The sequence below is a fragment of the Parasteatoda tepidariorum genome, chromosome 5 (assembly GCF_043381705.1).
Source record: "Parasteatoda tepidariorum isolate YZ-2023 chromosome 5, CAS_Ptep_4.0, whole genome shotgun sequence".
NCBI classification, from domain to species: Eukaryota; Metazoa; Arthropoda; class Arachnida; order Araneae; family Theridiidae; genus Parasteatoda; species Parasteatoda tepidariorum.
The window spans coordinates 5,272,839-5,295,527 of record NC_092208.1 but is presented as its reverse complement, the minus strand read 5'-3'; the positions used below and the strand labels follow the sequence as shown (position 1 = coordinate 5,295,527).

Genomic DNA, 22,689 nt, shown 5'->3' with positions numbered 1-22,689 from the left:
TAGTATTTATCGATAACGTCAATCTTCATCTATGAAAAGGTGGCCCGTCTCTTGATCAAGTTAACATGTCTTATATACTAGCGAATTGGATATTATTTTTGTAGTGGTAGACACACTACAGTCAAAATTACTCTTTTTATGAACAAACAATTTTCTTTTTATGTTTTCAAATAAATTTTATGAAATAATGATGGAATAATAAGGGATACAATTTTGAAATAAATAGTAACAGACTTTTCAATTTACATCTAGCTCAAGTTTTAGTGGAAGTATTTGAAAAAAAAAGTCATCAACCATAGAACTGTTCGCAATTTTTTTTTTTAATTAAGAAAATTTAATGTTGTTTATTTAAAATTGATTTTTTTTTCCAATTAAAATCAGAATCATTTTATTTAAATCAATTTTTTTAATACTTAAATTGGATTTTTTTTTTGTAATTTCACAACTTATTTTAAAACTTAAGTTTTTAATTAATTAAATTAGAATTTATAAATGCAGTTATGATTAAAATACAATGAAAATTAAATAATAGCATTGTATTTCATACGCTGCAACAAATTACCGCTTTAAAAACTGCTTTATTATAATGCATGTAAATGTTTGATATATACAGGGTGATTCTAAAAAGATGGGCAAAATTTTAGGAAGTGATAGTACACACCCAAACAAACAATTTTTATCAAAGAATGCATGGTCGAAAACAGAACGCAAAGGTGCTGGTGCATTTGGAAAGTTGTTTNAACTATGTAAAGAATGGATTCCGAAATGACACATGAGGATTGTGCTGGCCAACGAAGCAAGTTAAATTCTCCGTCATGCTCTTCGAACCATCTGAGGACAATGCCAGCTTTATGACAAGGAGCGTTGTCTTGTTGGAAGTATCCATCCCCGCCAGAGTACACCATTGACATAAACGGACGTACTTGATAAGCGATGATACTTAAATACCCTTGGGTATTAAGGCGTTGTGGTACAGGAATTAAAAGACCCATACAATACCAAGAGAACATTCCCCATGCCATAACGTTGCCACCACTAGCGTGAAGTGTCGTGGCAATGCAGTTGGGATCCATGCTTTCGTGCTGTTTTCTCCATATTCTCATCCTGCCATCTGCGCGATGCATTTGAAATCGTGATTCATCGGACCACATGACCCTATTCCAGTCATCTACTGTCCAATGTTTGTGCTCCTTTGCAATTTGGAGACGTCTGCGCTTATTTAAAGGAGACAGTAGAGGCTTACGAACAGGTCGTCTGCTTCCATACCCTATACGGCGCAGTGTGCGTCGAACAGTCCGTTCCGAGTTGCTTCTTGATTAAGATCACTTGCAATTTGTCGCACTGTTCCTCTCCTGTTACGCTGAACAACCCTGACCAGCAGCCTTCTCTCTGATCGAGCATTCAGTACCCTGTGACGACCACAAGTCTGACGTTGAAACCCGGTTTTTTGCTTGATTGTCCATTCTTTGTACACATTAACAACTGCTGCTCTAGAACACTTCACAAGTGCAACCGTTTTGCTGATACTCGTTCTGACACATCTCGCACCCACAATTATTCCACGTTGAAATTCAGTTAAATCAATTTTTTTCTCCCATATCTGAGCAATCAACACAGTATAACTGATGACTCACTTGTCCAGCATTCCCGTGTTATAGTTATCTTGCCCTCTAGCGGCAGCGCTGTGACGTAATAACTCATTTGCATAAAACTATGAGGTGGTCATAATTTGGCCACTCAGTGTATATATATAGCACAATCTTACCAAATATTTCGTATTCGGCTTTCACCGATCACAGTGCTGACGTGAAATATCCTCAGTGGTAGACGGATCAGGGGTTAGAGTCCCTTCGCCATCAGGCTAACCATGGGAGGTTCTCGTGGTTTTCCTCTTCATGTAACGCAAATGCGGGTTGGTTCCATCAAAGAAAGGTCGTCCGCGAAATCAAATTTCTCCCAATACTTGATCCAGGAGTTTCCTTGTCTTCTGGATTGGGTCCAAAATGACAAGGATACAGAGTTGAACATTAGCAGTTGTTGACTGAGTGTAAAGCTAAAAAATTCAACATTTTTAGGCAATAAGTCAAAATAAATTGCAAAACCTGGCTATTCTTGGGATTTAAATTTCTACATACTTAAAAATATTCTTACAATATTTTGAAGGTATTGTTCGATATAAAAATGTTGATTGACCTCAACAGTATGCAGATGTATATAAAAGTTGGCATGTTTGAAACGCTCAAAAATTGGCCGCTATTCTCATGACTTGCCAGACGTGACTGAGAAAAAACAAACAGAGTTACCATTCTAATCTGGAGAAAAAAAAAAATCCTTGTTTTCCCTGTGCATATCATACACAAGAAGAAACAAAACAATGACTGTGCTCTTGTGTGAGCTATATTGTGCTAACTATACTAATTTTAATTTGCTGGAAAAACTTAAGAGAAAAAAAAGGAAACAGCTGAACATACTTAAAACAAATAATGCTATAGTAAATAAAATAGTTTAGTATAGCTGAAATATCCCATAAATTGCACTTTGAGTGGTCACCATCTTTTAAAAGACGAAAATAAGAAACAAAATTTCCTGTATTTTTCTAATTTACAAAATCAAAATTCCCTGTTATTTTAGGTGATTTTTAAATTCCTTGTATTTTCCAGGTGGAGTGGCAACCCACTGATTTAATACTTTGACGGTTTTTATTTTTTTATGAGCTTGTGGAGTATATACTAGCTTAGTATAGACAATATCAACCTTCATCTGTGAAAAGGCACCCCACTATATAATTGAGTTAACGAGTCTTATATACTAGGGAATTAATATTTTTGAAGTGGTGGACATGCAATAGTACTCCCCCACCAGAGTTATATCAGCGATAGAATTTTATGAATGGATACCACTAGTTGATTCATTGCTGTTTCGTGAGAAGTCAGAAGAGCTGTATTAAGACCACCATACTTTTGAGTGCTGATCATCAGAGTTGTATTGAGTTCGCAGTTGTGGTTGCTCGTGGTGCCCTCAGCTGCCGAGTGAATGCACGCCGACGTTGTGCATGATCCAGATTGAGTAATAACGGTGCGAAGAGGTGGATAATGTTGCAGTCACTAGTAGCAAGTCAACTGTTCAATGTGGACAATCCATCGAAGTAAGAGAGATCAAATCACACCCGGGTCACCAATGTGGGAAGAGTCACATCGACAATGTCGACAAAAAGGTATTCCAACACAGAATCAAGTTAACAAATCTTATATCCTAGTGAATTGTATTTTTGTAGTGGTTGACACATGAAAAAGTGGCAGGCCGAATTTGAGATGTTAAGATGGCCAAGAAAAAGACCTTTCGGTCTTAAAAACTGGAAAACACTAGCAGGAAAAAGGTTAGCCCGGAAAAAACTTCTTGAGAAGGCCAAGGCTCACACTGGACTGTCGAGTCATTGATGATGATGACACACTACAAGCTGAATGCCTGTACAAGGGGGGAAAAGTCAGTAAATCGTTATTAATCAACACTATGAAATCATGCTACAAAAGAGAAGAGCCCATTTGAATAAAATTTTAATAGAATCTTTAAATAACTACAGTGAGAGGCAAATTATTCTTTCCTGTATCTAATAATAGGCATATAGCGAAATCCTTTATGATCTGTTTTGAACCACACATTATCTCCAGCATTTGGATTGAATCCCTCTTCATACATTTCTCCAGGAATCTGTAACAACACAAAAAAAACCTTTAAGTTTTTCAGTACAATAATGACACAAGTTTAATTAAGTAGTGAAAAAAGGATAATTCGTTTGAACATTTAAAAAAAAATTGTTAAGTGCATTTATGCTTTAAATGAATCAGAATATAAAATATCTAGTTTAAAACATGCTAAAGTTGTTTGCGGCTATGAAACTAAACTTATAACATTTCTCCAGGAACTTGAAACACACACACAAAAACCACCTTTCAGTTTTTCAGAACATTAATAACACAATTTTTTTTAAAGGATATATATTATTTTTATTAAGTATAATAACCGTTAGGCATATTTTGCAATTTGATCTTCTAAATTTTTAAAAGCTGTTCGCAGACGTGCCAACCTAGCAAAATTAACATTCAGGAGTTTCCCTAACAAGAATTCAGGAGATTTCAGGAGGGGTAAAAAAAGGTGCATGGTATGCAACATTTGGCACTTCTAAGGAATTTTAAGTAAAAAATTTATTAAATATAAGAATGCAAGAAATTTTACACACTAATAGAGCAATAATTGTTTAAAAATATTAAATGGAAATAAAATAATTAAACACAGATTTAGCAACACAAAACTATATTAGGTAGATACTCTTTAAATAAATACCATTTCCTTAATAAANTTTGAATATTTAAAAAAAAAAATCGTTCAGAGCTTTTATGCTTAAAATGAATCAGAATATAAAAATAGAGTTTAAAAAATGCTAAAGTTGTATGCTACTATAAAATAAAACTTTGTCTAAATTAAAAAATTGCAGAAGCCTCTTTAGTGCCTTTGTTTGGGATATGAAACTTGAAATTATAAAGATGTTTGTTGAAATTCATTCAGAATTTATAATTAGTCTGAAATTCATAAACTGCTAAACTTGAAGCAAAAAATACCATGTATGTTGCTCTGCAGGTAGCAGGAATGCAACTACAGAGCTACAGAGTTGAAATTTGTTGTTCTAAAAAGATCATTTTTGGTTATGCATTTAATAAAAGTTTTTTCTTTTTTTCAATTTCAGCTTCTTTTAAGTGCTTTTACGGAGATGTTCTTATTTAAAACATTTTTTTTTAGGTTTGCTGCAAGTGTCATAGAAAATTAAAATTATGAAGGCGTATAAAAATGGTTCAAGGAGACAATAAAAAAAAAGAATTTAGTTATTAGTTCAAGAATATTAAATTTGTAGAATTGGACAAAAGTACAGAGGTGCAAATTTACGTGCTGAAAGGTTTAATTTCATTTACGCAAATGTAGGTTCAAACGCAAATGTGGGTTACTTCCCTCAAAAAGTCCTCCACAAAGGCAAAAATTTTCCAAATACTTGATCCAAGAGTTCTCTTGCCTTCTGGATTGGGTTCAAAGTTACAAGGCTACAGAGTTGAACATTGGTAATCATAAACCCAAAATTGGGTCGGCTGTTCAAAGACGGGTTTTAGGCATTGTGTGTATGTTCTTGTATTGTGCTACATTGTTTAATAATAACAATGTTTAACGTTTCTTAATAATACAATGTTTCTTTCATATTTCTACATTTCATAACCAGACAATACACAGTCAAGACTTTTACCTTTTCAAGAAGTTCCCGATATTCAATAACTTCATCAGGTGGATGGTGAACTTCTGAAACTTTTGGTCGAAAGATATGTGAGTAGATCAAGAGTTTGTTTTTGTGAGTTGTGTACCTGTAGAAAAAAATCTCTGCTTATTAAATCAAATATAATAAAATCCCAACATTTAGGAACACTAAATAAATAAAACATTAACCCTCTGAGTATGGCTCAGACTTTGTGCAAAAGATAACAAGAATTTATTTTTTAAATTAAAAAGCAGTTATTATAAGGAACTTGCAAATATGTATATTTTGCATATTTTTTCTCTAACCCTTTTGAAATAAATTTCGACTTTGTCAAACTTAATGAACAAAAATAAATAAAGTCATCACTTTTACACATAAATACATTTTTCAGTTTCAAATATTGTAATAAATCTTGTTAAAGTACAGATGTTAAAGATTAACATAAAAACCTAACAATCTTATATTTTTAAACTTGAATACACAAAAAAATCTAAGGCATTTTGGACAAAAAATAAAAATCATTAAGTTTGCTTGTAACATGTAAAATTAAAATTATTTGCTGTTATTTTTTCCTTCTTACTCTCGCAATTCAATTTTTTTTTTCTTTTAAAGTTTTTCTTAAACTATTGGATTTTGGCATCTAAGTCATCATTTAGTTTCCCTGCTTGAACAGCAAATTTATCAGCGAACTTAGTTCATCTATCTATGCATTGCAATAATCAATCTAAGGAGATTCTAAGGACTAATTTGGAAATTTAAGTAGTTCCAAGTAATTCTTGGGGACTTTTTTATTGCCAAAGAGTTTCAAAGGAGTATAAGGAGTCTGAACGCACCCTGGATATTATGAACTTTTTTCCATCTTTGACTGATACCCCCCCTTCAATTTTTGGTAATTTAGAAATTTTTACATGAAATACATATACCGATTTTTAAAACTATCAACTGAGTGGAATGCAGCCATAAGCATTTTTCTTGTTTGCTTCTTCTATCTCAGTTTCCCACCCCTAAATAAAGGGCAGTCCGAAATTTTCTGTAAGTAAGACGAAGAGTTATAAAAAATAAAATTTAACATATTTTTTTATTAGTACAGATTGCTTTTTAATCCTTTTTGTATTTCTTTTTATGGGTCATTTATTTAAATAATGTGAAATAAAAAAGAGCAGTTCGGAAAAATTAGTTAAAATTGTTTGCAGTATGGATATAGTGAACTCCCGGTTATAGTGAACCGAAATTTCGGTCCCTTGAAGGTTCACTATAGCGGGGTTTGACTGTATTTACTTTCTTATGTTACAATCCACATCTTCAACATTTATTTTAAAATAATACGCGAATTTTAATAGCTTTTATGTTATTAAAAAATATATAATATGGCGCCTGCTGTTTCTGCAGACAGGGTTTATAAAGTGAAAAAAATTCATGGGATATTTTTTTTTCTTCCGAGGAATATAATTTGTAAACATTTTGTCTCAAACCGAACATTTTACTCCGAATCCGAAACACTATCTTCAGAATCAAGATATTTTCGCTTGTTATTTCCACATATAATGCCACCGACACTCGGCAAATCCATATTTTTCATAAATGCCAGTCGCGCAAAAGAAAGAAAAAAANATGTGAACTCCCGGTTATAGTGAACCGAAATTTCGGTCCCTTGAAGGTTCACTATAGCGGGGTTTGACTGTATTTGTTTTCCACATTTGTTTTAAAATAATACATGAATTTTAATAGCTTTTATGTTCTTAAAAAATATATAATATGGCGCCTGTTGTTTCTGCGGACAGGGTTTATAAAGTGAAAAAAATTCATGGGATATTTTTATTTTCAGAGGAATATAATTTGTAAACATTTTGTCTCAAACCGAACATTTTACTCCGAATCCGAAACACTATCTTCATAATCAAGATATTTTCGCTTGTTATTTCCACATATAATGCCACCGACACTCGGCAAATACATATTTTTCATAAATGCTAGTCGCGCAAAAGAAAAAAAAAAACAAAGCATGCAAACTCATAAATATGGGGGGGGGGGGATCAAGCAAGAGAAAAACATTTCCTGAACTGTCTAGTGTCATATAGCAGCAGAAATAAGCAACAAATGTTTTTTTAAATCTACATGGGGAAATAGCGGAATCAGCATTGAAACAAGGGGGAGAAGAATTCTTCGCCCGCGATTTTCACGTGACTCGCACTCGGGGACGAAACTGATACCCCGCTCAAATTGCGAGAGTTCTAAGCGGAGGGTTAAATTTAAATTAGTTTAATTTAAAAAAAAGTTAATGAATACTTAAATAAAATATTTTTTAATACGATTTTTATGAGCACTGTATTGACCATAACTTGGACTTATTTAAAAACTTCGATTAAAACTTTATTGAAGCTGTTAGAAATGAAAGTATCAGTCTGTTATATATCATTGAGCTCAGAAGGATTTAATATTTTTTGTACAAATAACTCAATTGTACAAACATTTCAACTATTTCTAATCTAATGATCAGAACGGCCAGGGTTTGACTACCATCTAATTAATGCAGACTATAGTACAGGTTACAAAACATATACAGATTATCTTACAAACTAACCAGTTTTAGGCTTTTTTATGTACTAAATTTGTAATTATTAATATTTCTTTACTTATAACATCAGACAATCTATGAACTTCACCTTTTTTTTAAACTTTTTTTTTACTTTCAGTTTCTCACTAGCTGCCTCGAGCTTCAGTTATAATGCCATTTTGTAAATCAGTTTTTAACCTGTTATTGCTTTCAATGACTAATTCAATAATTTTATTTATTACAGGCCTAGCATGAAAGAAATTTTTTTGGGGGGGGTAGGGTATTTGTAAATACAGTGATCTCTCACTCATGCACACTCTCTTTTATACAAGTAAGTTTCTCACTTATGTGCGTTTTTTTTAGCAGTCCTGGCTGGTGATATAAAAAAATTAATAATAACTTTTATTCATTTATTCACTGTTCTGCAAAACCACCTCTCACTTATGACAGGCACAGAAACTTTCTCACTTTGAAAAGAAAGGGTCTCAAGTTTGTAGCCTATTGCTTATCATAAGAATTTTCATCCTTTTGTCATGTTTCTTTTGGAATGCTCTCATTTTCCTAATTTTGTCATTATAAGGGGGGTGCATCTGATTTGAATAATGGATTCATTTGATAATTTAAAGAACATATATATATATGTGAGTGTGTGTGTGTGCATATATGTATATACATATATTTAATTATAAGACCCTTAATAAGAACTGCTTGTGATTTAAAATAAGATCAGTGATTTAATTCAAATAAACAAACTAAAATTTAAATTAATTGTAAAAGAATTAATTGAATAACTAAATCATATCAGGGCTAGTTAAAGTTCAACAACTTCAAATATTCCATAAAAAAATATCTAGAAAGTTCACATAAACATAAAAACATCATTAAATAAATAAATAAAAAATTCAGGTAACTAACTGTCTTCTGAAATAGTTCCATTCCCAATCATCTGCTTTTCTCCAATCTTGTAGTTTAAAATCATATCTTGAATAGCGCTCAAAATCAATTCTTTCAATATCCTCAACAACCTGAAATAATTAGTATAATAATATAAGTATTTAAATGTAAGATAACATCTTAATTCAGTTATTCAACAATATTCCATTTAACAAATACCTTGTTATTTTAGGAAAAGGGTAGAGAGAATTTCTAATACATCAAAACCTCGCTAGAAAAATATTTTGGAGACCAAATAAATATATTGTTGTAGAGGAATATATTATTATATCAAAGGCCTGCATACTTTGGGGACACAATAAGATTTTTTTTAAAAATCTTAATGTTATATAAGTATTAACTAAAAATCTATTTATATATTATATAAAAGTTTAATTTGCAGACTGGTAATTATGGTTAAATATGATATCAGATAGGAATGTTACATCTGTAACTTCTTTAGAGATAAGGTAGGCAATTCCAAGAACCGAAGGTCTTGGGAGTGGGGTCTATGTGCATCAAATACGGGGTATTGAAATCTGAATACGAAAGTAATTCACTGTGATGAAAGGAAATAAGATAAGTACAAAATCGGCAGTGAGATTTCTCTTGTCAGAAAAGATTTAAAAAAATGGCAAAATATGATAAAATAAGATTTTTTCATTATTTGAAAACCAATGATAAATGGAGAAAATAAGGTTGAAATTTGAAGGAAAAAAAATCGTTTTAGAGGGGTTTATTGCTTCATAGAATATTGCGATACTGAGAGGTGATAACATTAATTCATATGCAAGTTCTTTGGGACCACGAAACATTATTGTAATAGAGGGAGTTATTGTTGTATCGGATATCGTAATAGCAATAGTTCACTGCAATATACTATTTAATAATAAAATAAAAACATTGTACAGTAAAACCTCCGGACAATGGTCCTTTGAGGGATTGTGTCTAGGTAACTGTTGTTAAGAGGTGACTGCTATAAACAAATTACTTGCTTAAAAAATAAATAAATAAAATTGCATACAACAAATTAAAAACAAAAGTGTAATTGCAAACAAGATGACTCATTTAATAGTTAACTTAACTGGCATTAAATTTTTTACACAAGTTCAAGCTTTAATCACTTCCGGGGGTGGGCACCCTTTTAAATGCAAAAATCTCCCCCCATTTTAGAAAACAGCAAAAATATATGTAAATTTTTTATTTAAGCGCCACTTTTTCTTTTTAGCTACATCCGTAATGTTTTGTAAAGCAGTATTTTTTTTAAGACAAAATTAACATAGTAAAAATAAAGAAGAGAAAAAACAGGATTACCACTCTAATCTGGAAATAAATTTCCCGTGTTTTCCCTGTACATATTAAACACAATATATTAAGAAGAAACACAACAATTACTGTACTTTTGTGTGAGCTATATTGTTCTAACTATACTAAGTTTAATTACTGGAGGAACATAGAGGAAAAAGGTGTAGCTCAACATATTTAAAACGAGTAATTCTATAGTAAATTAAATAGTTTAGTATAGCTGAAATATCATCCTTAAATATCCCATAGATTGCAATTTGGGTGTTCACCATTTCTTTCAGTTTAATATAATACATAATATTAAAATAAACAATTGTTATCATATACAGTGAACTCTCGATACTACGATATATCCAATACAACCAAAACTCCCTCTGCTGCGATGTTTCGTGGTCCCGACGAACTGGCATGTGAATTAATGTTATCCTCCTCTCAATATTACGATATTCTCTGAAGCAATAAATCCCTGTAAAACGATTTTGTTACCAAATCTTAACCTTATTTTCTCCATTTATTATTGGTTTCCAAATAATGTAAAAAATCTTATTTTATAATCTTTTGCCATTTTTTTTTCTGACAAGAGAAGACTCACTGCTGACCACCCCAAGAGCATTCTTTCTTAGAATTGCCTCCCTTATCACTTAAGAAGTCACGTAATACATACTTTGTTGGTTGACTTAACAGCCAGAAAAATGAACAAATAAACAAAAATATCGGATTATTTTTAATAGAAATGATTTTCAGGTATGTTTGCGAACTTATTTTATTTCAATTGTTTTCAATACTTAACCATAAAAAACGCTCCGCAAATTGATTTTTTTTATATGATATATACATTTCTAGTTAATATATACATAACATTAAAATTTTTAAAAAATCTTATTACGTCCCCAGAGTATGTAAGCCCCTTACAAAACAATATATCCCTCTACAATTGTATATTTATCTGGTCCCAAAAATATTGTTGTTGCGAGGTTATACTGTATAATTATAATATTAATTGTAATTATCATATTAAGGTCATCTATTTATCCCTCCATAGGGAAAAAAATTACTCAAAAAAAGAAATAAATGCAAAGGACTTACCACTTCCACATCACCAAAATTATTCCAGTCATATATCAGAATCTCTGTATGTCTTCTAAAATAAATTTTTTTAAAAATTAGTATTTACTTCAGGGTGTGTAGCCAAATCTTTCAACAAATAATAAGCACCTTTCAAGCACTTAAAAATATTTTTAAGCACTATATACATTAACAAACTATAAATAATTTTCAAAGACCTTACATGATCATGATAAAATAACTAGTTTCTGACAAAGAACTCTTTTCCTTGATTATATTAGCCATTATAAAATGATGAAGAGATTTTTAGGTTCGATACCAGAGAGTGCAAAATTTATGTGCTTTTTAACTACGCATAAGAGAAATAATGTCGAAAAAATTTTTAGCCCCCAATCCAAAACAATTCATTCAAGGGGCCAGTCCAAAGAAGGAAAAAAATTCTTCAAAGGTTTAGTATTACTTATTAAACTGCAGGCAGTTTTTTTTAATAGTTGCCACATGATGGCTCAGGGGATAGAGCATTCGCCTTCCAATGAGGTGAACCGGGTTCGAATTCCAGTGATGACTGCTCAATATGAATTCAACATCAGGCTTGCACCGACCATAGTGCTGATGTAAAATATCCTCAATGGTAGACGGATCATGGGTTTGAGTCCCCTTGCCCTGAGGCTAACCATTTGAAGTTTACATGGTTTTCTTCGTAATGCAAATGTGGGTTAGTTCTGCAAAAAGTCCTCCATGAAGACAAATTTCTCCCAATACTTGAATCAAGAGTTTCCTTGTCATCTGAATTGGATTCAAAATTACAAAGATACGGAGTTGAACATTAGTAGTCGTAAGCCCAAAATATTGGGTCAGCTGTTCAAAGACAGTTAAATATAGTTGCCACATAAAAAATACCTGTATAAAATTTTGAAAAAAAAAAAAGAAAAGCAGTATGCAATCCTAAAATGAATTTGTGATGAGGAAAAATATGAAAACCAGCACTAAATATGAATATTGAACCATATTTTAAAAAGTATGGCTCAATAGAACTTAAATATACTATTCAAACTGTCAAACTTTTGCAGAATTGTACAATTTGCAAAAAAAATGTTGTTTTTTTTTAAGTATCAAGTTTTTTTTAGCACAAAGGTAAAAAGCTTAACTATTGGTTCAGAGAGATGAATTTTTTTATTGTTTTAATTTTTAATTATATATATATATATATATATTAGGATTGGGCAATACATTGGAAAATATCAATGTTATGTGATTATAGCCAATCCAATGTTTGGAATGGCAATTTTACAAAACATGGAACATTGCGATTCACCAATATACATGCTATGTTTCCAGATGCATCAGTGACATCTATATATTATATGCAACGATTCACAAGCCTTATTTTTAACACTATAACGATGGTTTCAAGTGCGTACAATCAGCACTGCTCCTGACCATAAAATCGATGACTGCAAGCTCGGGTGAGATCTTTTCTTTATTATTGATGGTAATGAACTTAATTTAAGATGATGGGAGTGAATGAAAAGTTACGTGCATTTATAACAAGTTAAAGTAGTCGCTGTAGGAAATTTACAAAGTTGTGTAAGATTTTAAGAAATAATATAAATTTCATGATAATTGTTTCATAATGTACTAAATATTTTACACATACGGAGTTTTAGGGATTTTTATAGTCATCAAAATAGACAAATTATCATATTTTCCATTTATGATTGACATTAAACATATTTGAAATGTTATGTATTATGTTTACTCATAATTTTGAACATTAATAGGCATTTTATCCATCAAAGATAGTTAGAAGATTTTTTTAATTAATTTGAAAAGAGAAATAAAAATAAACTAAACATTTTAGAACAAAAAAAGTTTTGAACTGATTTTTAGAAATCAGTTTCGCTTTATTATGTTATTAGTAATTCTTATGTAAATATTCTAGAAAGCAAGCAATAATCTGTACAAAAATTCTATTTTAATAGGGATTTTTTAAGGAAACTTACACAATTTTAGGGAATTTCCTAAAATGTACAAAAACCAGAAGAATTTTAATTAAATCAATAGACCAGGAGAAACTGGCAAAATCCAGTAGAGTTGGCAGCTATGCAAAACATATAAAATTTTATTTACTTATTTTTTTTAACTTACTCTAATTTCTTTAAATAATGATGCTTGTAGTAGTGTTCAAGCGTCTCCAAATATTCTTTTGTAAGAACTTTTGAGTTTACTTCAGTTGGCTAAAAAATAAACAAAATTATTATAAGAATTTAGTAATTAAAAATTTGTACAATCTTTGGAGGAAAATAATAAATTTAGGAAGTTTACTGTAAAATTGTATAAAAAAAAATGATTTAGTATTTCGAGGTATTTCAAAGATTTTGCTACCAAGGCCGATCACGGGTCTAGTGGTTACTGTACAGGACTATGAGGCCAAGTGGATGTGGGTTCAAATCCCACCATAGGCATGGATGAAACTTTCTCTCCCTCTGTTTTATGCCCTTTCTATTGTGTGAATGTAACCCACCCTATAAATGGGTTTGTAGCTGTATGATGACGCGGGCTACGCTACTCCACCATCGTGGCTTATTCACAGGTGCCCACTGGGTAACAATAAGAGAGTAGCAATTCTGAGGCCATATATATATATATATGTAGTATGTTTGCATTTATTATTTAAATATTTTCAAATTACAATTTTCATAATATATATTCACCACTTCCTTTATCAATTTTTTTGGAAAAAAATACAACAATTTATATTTTTTTTCTTCTTTTACTAATGAATACCAGGAACTAAAACAAAACATAATACAAAAATTTCAAGTTGAAATTTTAATTTTACCATCAGTTTACTATCCCGAGTTATCTCGGGCAAATGAGAAAAAAGTTAAATATTAGTCTCTGTATGATAATTTTTAAAAGAAGGAACAACACAAAAGGATACTTTCCAAACACCTGTAGAGTGATACACCATTTTTTTTTTTACTCTCTTTTCTACGTAAATTTAGCAACCATTGTATATACAATAGCACAAAACACATGTGCAGTCCCGCAATTCAAAAGCAAAACTCCCAAACAAAACTTGGCTTCAAAATTTGCTTTCAACTCCCAAGCAAAATTTCCAATCAAAGCAGGATTTTTTTTTTTCCTGTTTCCGGTCGATTAAAAACGTGATAAAACAAAACGCACTAATAAAATTTTGCTACTTCCGAATTTTTCTAAGGATAATAAATATTTGCAATGTAAATATACCTGAGTTAACTCGGGTTAATCAGGGAAGCAGTTAAAAAAGTTTCATGCAAGATGAAAAAAATATACAAAAAAGAAAGACAAATTTGAATAAATAATTTTAAATAAATAATTTTAAATAAATAATTTTAAATAAATATTTTAAATAACAAAGTTAAGTTGCAGTTTAGAAATAGGTTTTCGGTGAGTATGTTTCAGTAATTTCGATGCAAGGTGCTTTGAGTGACAAATTCAACAGCGGGTCATAACTTTTTGAATTTTTTTTTTAGGGAAAAAGACCTCCCTCAGTGAAAAAACTTCAACAGTTAATCGCTAATTAAAAGAAAATGAATGACTCACATCATTTCTTTCCTTGATTCTCTGAAGGCAAACCTCAGGGCTAACATCAAGATAAACAATAAGGTGAGGTCTCAAAAGTTCATCTAAAGTATTTTCGTTAATGTCTTTGTATAACTGGCGAACTGTTGAAGAGACAAAACATTTCATTATGTACAGGATGATGTGGTGAAGATGGTATAATTGAAGAAGATACAGGATAAAAATCATAATAAGAGGTGCAGAATAAAAAGAATGTTGTTCAAGCGACATATCAATTAAAATAGATAATTTTGCGGATTAAGGACAGGCCTGTCTACAAAAGACAAATCAAAAGTAGTATTCAATTAATGTTTTGTACAGAGTTGGCAAGGTTTAGGACAGGATGGATTAATCCCCAGTTTAAACCGTCCTGTCCAAAACCCTTTTATTCAAATTATGTCACAATTTAAAAAAAAAATATTGCGAAAAACAAAAGGTTAATTTTTGATTATTACTGCATTTAATTAATATTGCATTATTTATCTTTATGCAAGAACATAATTTATCAGTATTAAAAGCCTATTTAAAGGATAAGGTATCCACTTTTGTTATTCAATGAATTACTAATATTTTCTTATTATATTATATATATATGATTTTCCTTTAATAAGTTAAAGTAAATTGTATAAAACACATCAAATATTTATTACTATATGTAATTATTACACGTAGAATGGTTACACATAGAATTTTTACCTTTTACAAATGTTCAATGTTTTGGACACTTTAACACAGTAAAACCCACATGTCCTGTCTAAAACCAGTTTTGGAGGCTGAAAACCCCAACTCTGGTTTTGTAATACAGAAGAGATCAAAAAAGAACACTGCCAACCACATGTAAGGTTAAACAGCTTGTTGGAAATTAAAGTAAATTGTAGAAGGGAGAAAAATTAAAAATAGAGTATAGTTGTCACAACATTGAATAATTAATTAATTATACACTTGCAGTGAAATAAAAAGACATTTATTAAAAATATTTCCATTCGCTTTTTTATAATTGAATTAATGAAATGATTTATTTATTTTAAGAGGAAATAAAAGAAAGCCTTATAGTGACATCACATGCAAAGGAAAATAATACAGTAGATTAAGTCTTTTGTAGTGTACTCTGAATACGAAAAACTTCTGTGTCACTAACAAAATATTTGTTTTTTTTAAAACAACATTTTTATCAAGTAAAGTACGAAAAAAGCAGTTTTCTTTTTAAAATGTAGTGTGACTAGTAGCCTTCAGCCAACTTGACAACTGGTCATTTTATGACACAGCAAATTTCTACCACAGAGGGAAAAACCATTTAAAAAAATATTTAACAATTTGAGCATTATTTTTGTAATTAGGGTTCATGATTTTTTTTTTTTCTTAAATCAGACTTTTTTTAAATTTAAATCGGACTTTTTTGATTTTGATTCAAATACACTATAAGAACTTTAATTTATGATTAAAAAAGCTTGATAAATATTTAATCAAAATTAAATTAATACTAAAACTATATTATAACAATAATTTAGAAGTCTTAACTACCTGTTACAAGTTAAAAACCCTACTGCTTCAAACAGACTTTGAAAGAGTTTGAAGAGGGAGAATGACACTATATCGGGGAAAAAATATGATCAGCATCTTTTTTTTTCTATGTAATTATTATTATTATTAAACAATGTAGCACAATACAAGAACACACACACAATGCCTAAAAACTGTCTTTGAACAGCCGACCTAATTTTGGAATTTTGGGTATACGACAACTAATGTTCATCTCTGCAGTCTTGTAATTTTGAACCTAATCCAGAAGAGAAGGGAACTCTTAAATCAAGTTTTGGGAGAAATTCGTCTAATGGAACTAACCCATATTTGCATTATAAATGGAGAGGGAAACCATGAGAACCTCTCACTGTCAACCTAACGGCAAGGGGACTCTAATCCACATGGGTCTAGCTCTGAGAATAATTTACACCAGCACTCTGGTTGGAGCAAGTCGGGAGCTAAATTCGTATCAATCAGCTATCACTGGGATTCGAACCCGATTAACCTCATCGGAAGGTGAAAGTTCATTCCCCTGAGCCCTCACAGCTACGTTGTACGCATTGTGTGCCATCTAATGGCACATATGCCTTTAGATTTGAAACTATATTAAAAGGAAACACAAAATCATTGTGCTCTTGAATGAGCAGTATTGGGATAACTATACTAGTTATCATTTTTGGAAAAACTTAAGAGGATAAAGGAACAGCTGAACTTACTTAAATAATACTATAGTAAATGAAATAGTTCAGTATAGCTGAAATAACATCTTTAAATATCCCATAGATTGCTCTTCAAGTGGTTACCATTTCTTAAAAGACAAAAATAAGAAACAAAATTCCCTATATTTTCCCAGTTTGTAAAAAAAAAAAAACTCAAAATTTCCTGTTATTTTTAGGTGATTTATAAATTACCTGTACTTTTCAGGTTTTTCCTGTGGAGTGGTAACTCTGCAAAGAGTGTGAGGGGAGTGAGTAGTTACCGACCATGTCAACTTTCATCTGTGAAAGCGTACCCCAACATAGAATCAAGTTAACATGTCTTATATACAGTAGAGAACCGATAATCCGGAACGATCGGGACCATCACGATTCTGGATAACTGATTTTTCCGGTTTCCTGAATCGCTACAAAATGCCGTTTTTTTAATGTTTATAAAACGGAACTAAAAAATTATTTTGAAATAGTTTTAGAAATAATAAAAAATGATAAATAATAATACACTTAAGTTTAAATAAGGAAAGAAATTATGAAATAAAAATTATATACAGGCTTATATATGTTATTAATGTTATTATTAACATTAATAACATATGTAAGCTATTTGTGCTTATGTGAGATTTGTNTTCTTAAAAGACAAAAATAAGAAACAAAATTCCCTATATTTTCCCAGTTTGTAAAAAAAAAAAACTCAAAATTTCCTGTTATTTTTAGGTGATTTATAAATTACCTGTACTTTTCAGGTTTTTCCTGTGGAGTGGTAACTCTGCAAAGAGTGTGAGGGGAGTGAGTAGTTACCGACCATGTCAACTTTCATCTATGAAAGCGTACCCCAACATAGAATGAAGTTAACATGTCTTATATACAGTAGAGAACCGATTATCCGGAATGATCGGGACCATCGCGATTCCGGATAACTGATTTTTCCGGTTTTCTGAATCGCTACAAAATGCCGTTTTTTTAATGTTTATAAAACGGAACTAAAAAAATTTTTTGAAATAGTTTTAGAAATAATAAAAAATTATAAATAATAATACACTTAAGTTTAAATAAAGATAAAAATTATGAAATAAAAACTATATACAGGCTTATATATGTTAATGTTATTATTAACATTAATAACATATATAAGCTATTTGTGCTTATGTGAGATTCGTCTACAAACGGCTTTTGATCCGTCCTCTAAATCAGTTCTTTCGTCAACTCGATACGCCGTACGCTCTAAATATCAAAATAGGCCCAAAATCTTGCAAGAAAAAAAAAAATTTTTAATGGAAGAAAATTAATTTCCGGTTCCGAATTTCATTCGGGTTATCTGGTTTTCTGATTTCCGGATAAGAGGTTCTGCACTGTACTAGTGAAGTGGGATAGTATTTTTGTAGAGGTAGATACACTACAGTATTCCCCCACCAGAATTACAGTGTTCAAATTCAATGAATGGATACCACTAGTTGATTCATTGCTGTTTTGTGAGAAGCCAGGAGAGCTGTTTTAAGATCACTATACTTTCGCTGTTCGTGTGAGCTGAAATAAGTTCAGGGTCATGATTGCTCCTGTGTTGCCATTAGCAGCCAAGTGTACACGTTGTACATTGTCTGTGATCGAGACTGAGAAGCAACAGCGTGAGGGGGACCATGTTAACTGTTCAATGTGGACCATCCATTGAAGTAGGTGTGTTCAAATCGAAGTGGGCGTCACTGTCAAGATAGGCATGTTGACATCATGTCCAGGTCATGAATGGAGTGAGTAGTTATCGACCATGTCCATCTTCATCTATGAAAAGGACATGGTTGATAATAAAGTAACATAGAATGAAGTTAATATGTCTTATATACTAACAGGGGTCTGTCTAGGTTTTATTGAGAGGTACCGATTTTGTGAAAATTTAGACATAATTTGTGAAATTTAAAAATTATATCAAAAAAATCAACACAAAAATTTGGTAAAATATTTTTCGGAAATATGTTAAAAGTATTTTGTGAAACTAACGTCTTTCCTAAAATTGAATTTGTGAAATAACTGCTTACCGGCAGTAAATTTGCCCTGGATATACCCCTGACTAGTGAATTGGAATTGTATTTTTTGTAGAGGTAGACACACTACAAATGTAAAGAGCCTGAGTAAGTAAATATCCCAGATTTTTTTTCAAAGTGATACACCCATTTGTTGTTTAAATTTTTTTTCTCCTCTTTAGAACTCTAAAAAAAATATGGTTATAATTAAAATTGAAATACAATTCTAAAAATACACTACCTGGATCACTGATGTATCCAAATTTGTGCATGGTTTCCATAAAAACAAAATCTCCGTAAACTGATCTTTCCATAACTACACCTTGCCCTAAAAAGAAATATTAATTATTAGTATATATTAAAATACTAACATCAAAATAAACATCAAGTAACTCAGCAAATTAAAATAACATACAAAACAAAAAATAAATAATAAATTTGAAAAATCTGCCCCTCCATTTTCACAATTAACAAAAATACATATGAAATTTTAAGTTAAACAATTTTTCAGCTATATAAATTAAATTGCTTTAACTCTTATTTTTATTAAAGACAAGATTATTATGTTTTGAAAAAATGGAAAATTTTTCTGTTCAAGCGAATTTACTGATTTAATATTTTTAACATGTTTTATATTTTAACTGACAAACACATTTCAATTTAATTTAGTATTTTAAAACTTAGCAATATTAAAACTTTTTCAATTTTGTTATTTGCATCTAAAATTTGTATTAAAATTTAAGTTTAAATTTAATTAGGTACTTTTCCGTTTGCCGAACGCAAGGGCAAAATAATGTAGGATTCCGCCAAATTTTTCACAACCATGAGGGGATGTTAGTTTGGGGACATGTGCTCTATTCTCTGAATTCATTCAAAACAAAGCACATTTTCTTGTCTTTCTTATATCTTAATTCTTGCATTAAAAAATTTATGAAAATTTGGGATTTAGCCAGAATTGAAGAAGCATTTCTTTGGGTAAAACGGTTTTGTTTACAATTTAATAACATTTGTTTATAGTTAAACTTGTTTTGCTACTATTAATAAATATTTGTTTATAGTTGAACGTTATTGACTTTTATTCCATTGACTGTTTTGTTATTCGTTTTGCTTGGCGACTTGGTTCACAATTGGCGACATTTGTACCTGGCTAAGGGAAAAGTACAATTACTTAGTCATACATAGAGTTTCAACAATTTTTATATTATAAAAGACTAAATAAAAATTAATATGGGTTAGAAGAAAAAGTTTTGAATAATGAGAAATAAAACTTTTTTCGTTTAATCACTGATAATGTCCTTAATGATTAGAATCACAAATCATACCATCTCATAAAAAAAAAATGATTGCAAAAAATTTAAAAGCGTTAAGAAAAAAAATTATAGCAGATTACGAAAGATGAAAGTAGCACTAATATCTATCTGCAACATACTTTTAATAATAAACATATATGTCACTAATTAAAAATCCTGAAATCCATAGTAGTAATTACCAAAAAAAAGATTGAAGATGAAATCACGCGAATCAAACTCCTCGGATGCATGTTTCGTTTGGAGATTAGGTTATTGTAATAAGTAATACAGTATAAAAATATCAGATTTAAAAAAATTGGAGAAATCAGATGCAATAACTGCCAAAAATTCAATGGAATCATTGNTCAAGTGCAAACCCATTATTTTTTTATTACACTGTATTGTATAAAAATATCAGATTTAAAAAAATTGGAGAAATCAGATGCAATAACTGCCAAAAATTCAATGGAATCATTGTCTTAAAAAGTAAATACTCAAATGCACGATTTGAATTTTCCTGTTTGAAATATATCGGGGTATTTAAAAACCATGTGAAAATCAATATCAATAACTCACTAAAATACAATCGAAACATTACACTGATCTACGATACTATAGGCATAAATTTAGTACTTCGAAAATTAATTATATAAATGCATGATTCAAATATTACATGTAAATTTCTATAGAAAAGTAAAATTTTATACTTTTCTAAAGAAAAATCTTTATTAAAGAGCTTCTTTCTATATAACTCAAGGGAGATTACCATATCATGAACTGTGGCAGAATAATCGCAAAGCCTGGGTAATGTCTCCTGAGAAACTGAACAAGAAACATCACAGAAAAGAACCAACTGGAATGGTTATGTGGCCACCCCGAGCAAACGTCTACATGCTTGTTTGTTTCTAATTGGCAAGTTTAAAATCCATTTCATACAGTTGAAATTGGAGTAACAGATCATGATAATCTCTGATACGGAAATAGGGGATATTTCCGTATCGTGATCTGTCGGGCCAACTACAATTGCCAAGGTGTCTAAGAGATTTTAAATTTGCAATTTAAAAACAACAAACAAATAGATGGCTGTAAAGGAGTGGCTACTAGTTATGCCTTTCGAGTTGGTCTCTTCCTGTGATGTTTCTTTTAGTTTCTCGCGATCCACTGCCTATAAGTTTTCAAGACTTGGCGATTATTCAGACCACAGATCAGGATATGGAGATAATCTCTGATGCGTAAATAACCACAATATGTCCCATTTTAATGAATGAAAAAATATAAACTTACCAGTATTAAGAACATGAGCTAAAGCATCAATGTACTGCTCATATCTGAACATAAACATCCTAAATTGAAATTGAGCCACGTTGCGATGATGAGGATTGGAATAAAATGTCTTTAAATCACAGGCTTTGTAGGAAGGAGGCACGATGTCATCTAACAACCTGATATCATATCCATAAGGTGTGACGTAAAACGGTTCCATTGTGGGCTCTGGAAAGTAAACTAAATCAAAAGCTTCAGCAAGTTGCTTAGCAAACGCACTTTTCCCCGCACCGATATTTCCATCCACGACAACAATTTTTGTATTCTCATCGAAACGTTTGACTGTACCTTCAACATAACCCCACAAAAATGAATAATACTTTGTTTCATAAGGCCATGGTTTAGGCCTTTTATAATCTGGATCTCGATTTTCTTTGCTAGTTAAGTTAGCAGTCTGAACAACACATATTCTGGTAGAGGCTAAAAGGCTACTCGACTTTTTTAAGTTTAAATAAAAAACCCGAGCAGCACTACTAAGTGCCATTTTTGACAGACAAGAAATAAATTGTAAGCTATTAACCTTTATTTGTTATTTACATCGGTCATTTGGTGTTACATTGATTGATTGATAATAATGACGACAGGGGTGATGGGGCTAATTGGGCATGGGCATTATGGCTCATGCATGGGTGGCAAAGGATTTGAAATGGATGATCGCTAAGACGGAAAGTTTAAGTGACTAAAGCGCATTTTCAAGCTCAGACGAAGAAAATCAATCGGAAGCAGCAACACGGGAAAAATGACGTATTTTTTCCCCTAGCGCCATCTGTGCGTGTGCAATTGTATTTATTTATTCTTATTTATTTATACTTGTGAGGTAAATTATTTATTCGTTTCTCTTGAAGTTTCATCTTGTAAATCATAACATTTTAAAATATTTGTCTAACTCCTATATTTTCCACAAAACTTTACCAGCGCTTTACTTTACTATAATTTTATGTGTTGATTTTCTTAAAGTTAGAGCGTAAAAAAGCGAGCAGTTTTGATTAAACACTCTTTCCTTGGAGTTTTACAAAATCTTTCCTATTATTTCTATCTCGATTACTTATTATTAGAATATACTAATAAT

At 31.0% G+C, this 22,689-nt stretch overlaps 2 protein-coding genes across 4 annotated transcripts in view; one reads left to right on the top strand and one right to left on the bottom strand.

Moving 5' to 3' along the window:
• Positions 1-3,537: 3,537 nt before the first annotated feature.
• LOC107444407 (NADH dehydrogenase [ubiquinone] 1 alpha subcomplex subunit 10, mitochondrial) lies at positions 3,538-22,366 on the bottom strand. Its single transcript, XM_016058532.4, has 8 exons — positions 21,582-22,366; positions 19,250-19,336; positions 14,742-14,863; positions 13,302-13,390; positions 11,175-11,229; positions 8,766-8,875; positions 5,288-5,402; positions 3,538-3,708 (listed from the first exon to the last, which is right to left on the bottom strand). Exons 1-8 carry the CDS (start codon positions 22,102-22,104, stop codon positions 3,592-3,594), a joined length of 1,218 nt encoding a protein of 405 aa, XP_015914018.2. The 5' UTR covers positions 22,105-22,366; the 3' UTR covers positions 3,538-3,591.
• LOC107444406 (conserved oligomeric Golgi complex subunit 1) overlaps positions 22,307-22,689 on the top strand; it is a 53,205-nt gene continuing 52,822 nt past the window's right edge. For 2 of the 3 annotated variants that reach the window (XM_071180942.1, XM_071180941.1), the window contains exon 1: positions 22,307-22,437. The gene's annotated coding sequence lies outside the window, so the exon portion shown is untranslated. Of the gene's footprint in view, positions 22,475-22,689 lie in introns of all 3 variants that reach the window. The other variant, XM_071180944.1, reaches the window with a different exon arrangement.

Bases quoted from the DNA above. Each gene is read 5' to 3' on its own strand.
- LOC107444407 (XM_016058532.4), bottom strand. From the start codon at position 22,104: ATGGCACTTAGTAGTGCTGCTCGGGTTTTTTATTTAAACTTAAAAAAG. The intron at 11,230-13,301 runs GTAAGTTAAAAA...AATTTATTTTAG, and splicing joins CATTATTTAAAGAAATTAGA to AAGACATACAGAGATTCTGA. The intron at 3,709-5,287 runs GTAAAAGTCTTG...GTGTTGTTACAG, and splicing joins ATCGGGAACTTCTTGAAAAG to ATTCCTGGAGAAATGTATGA.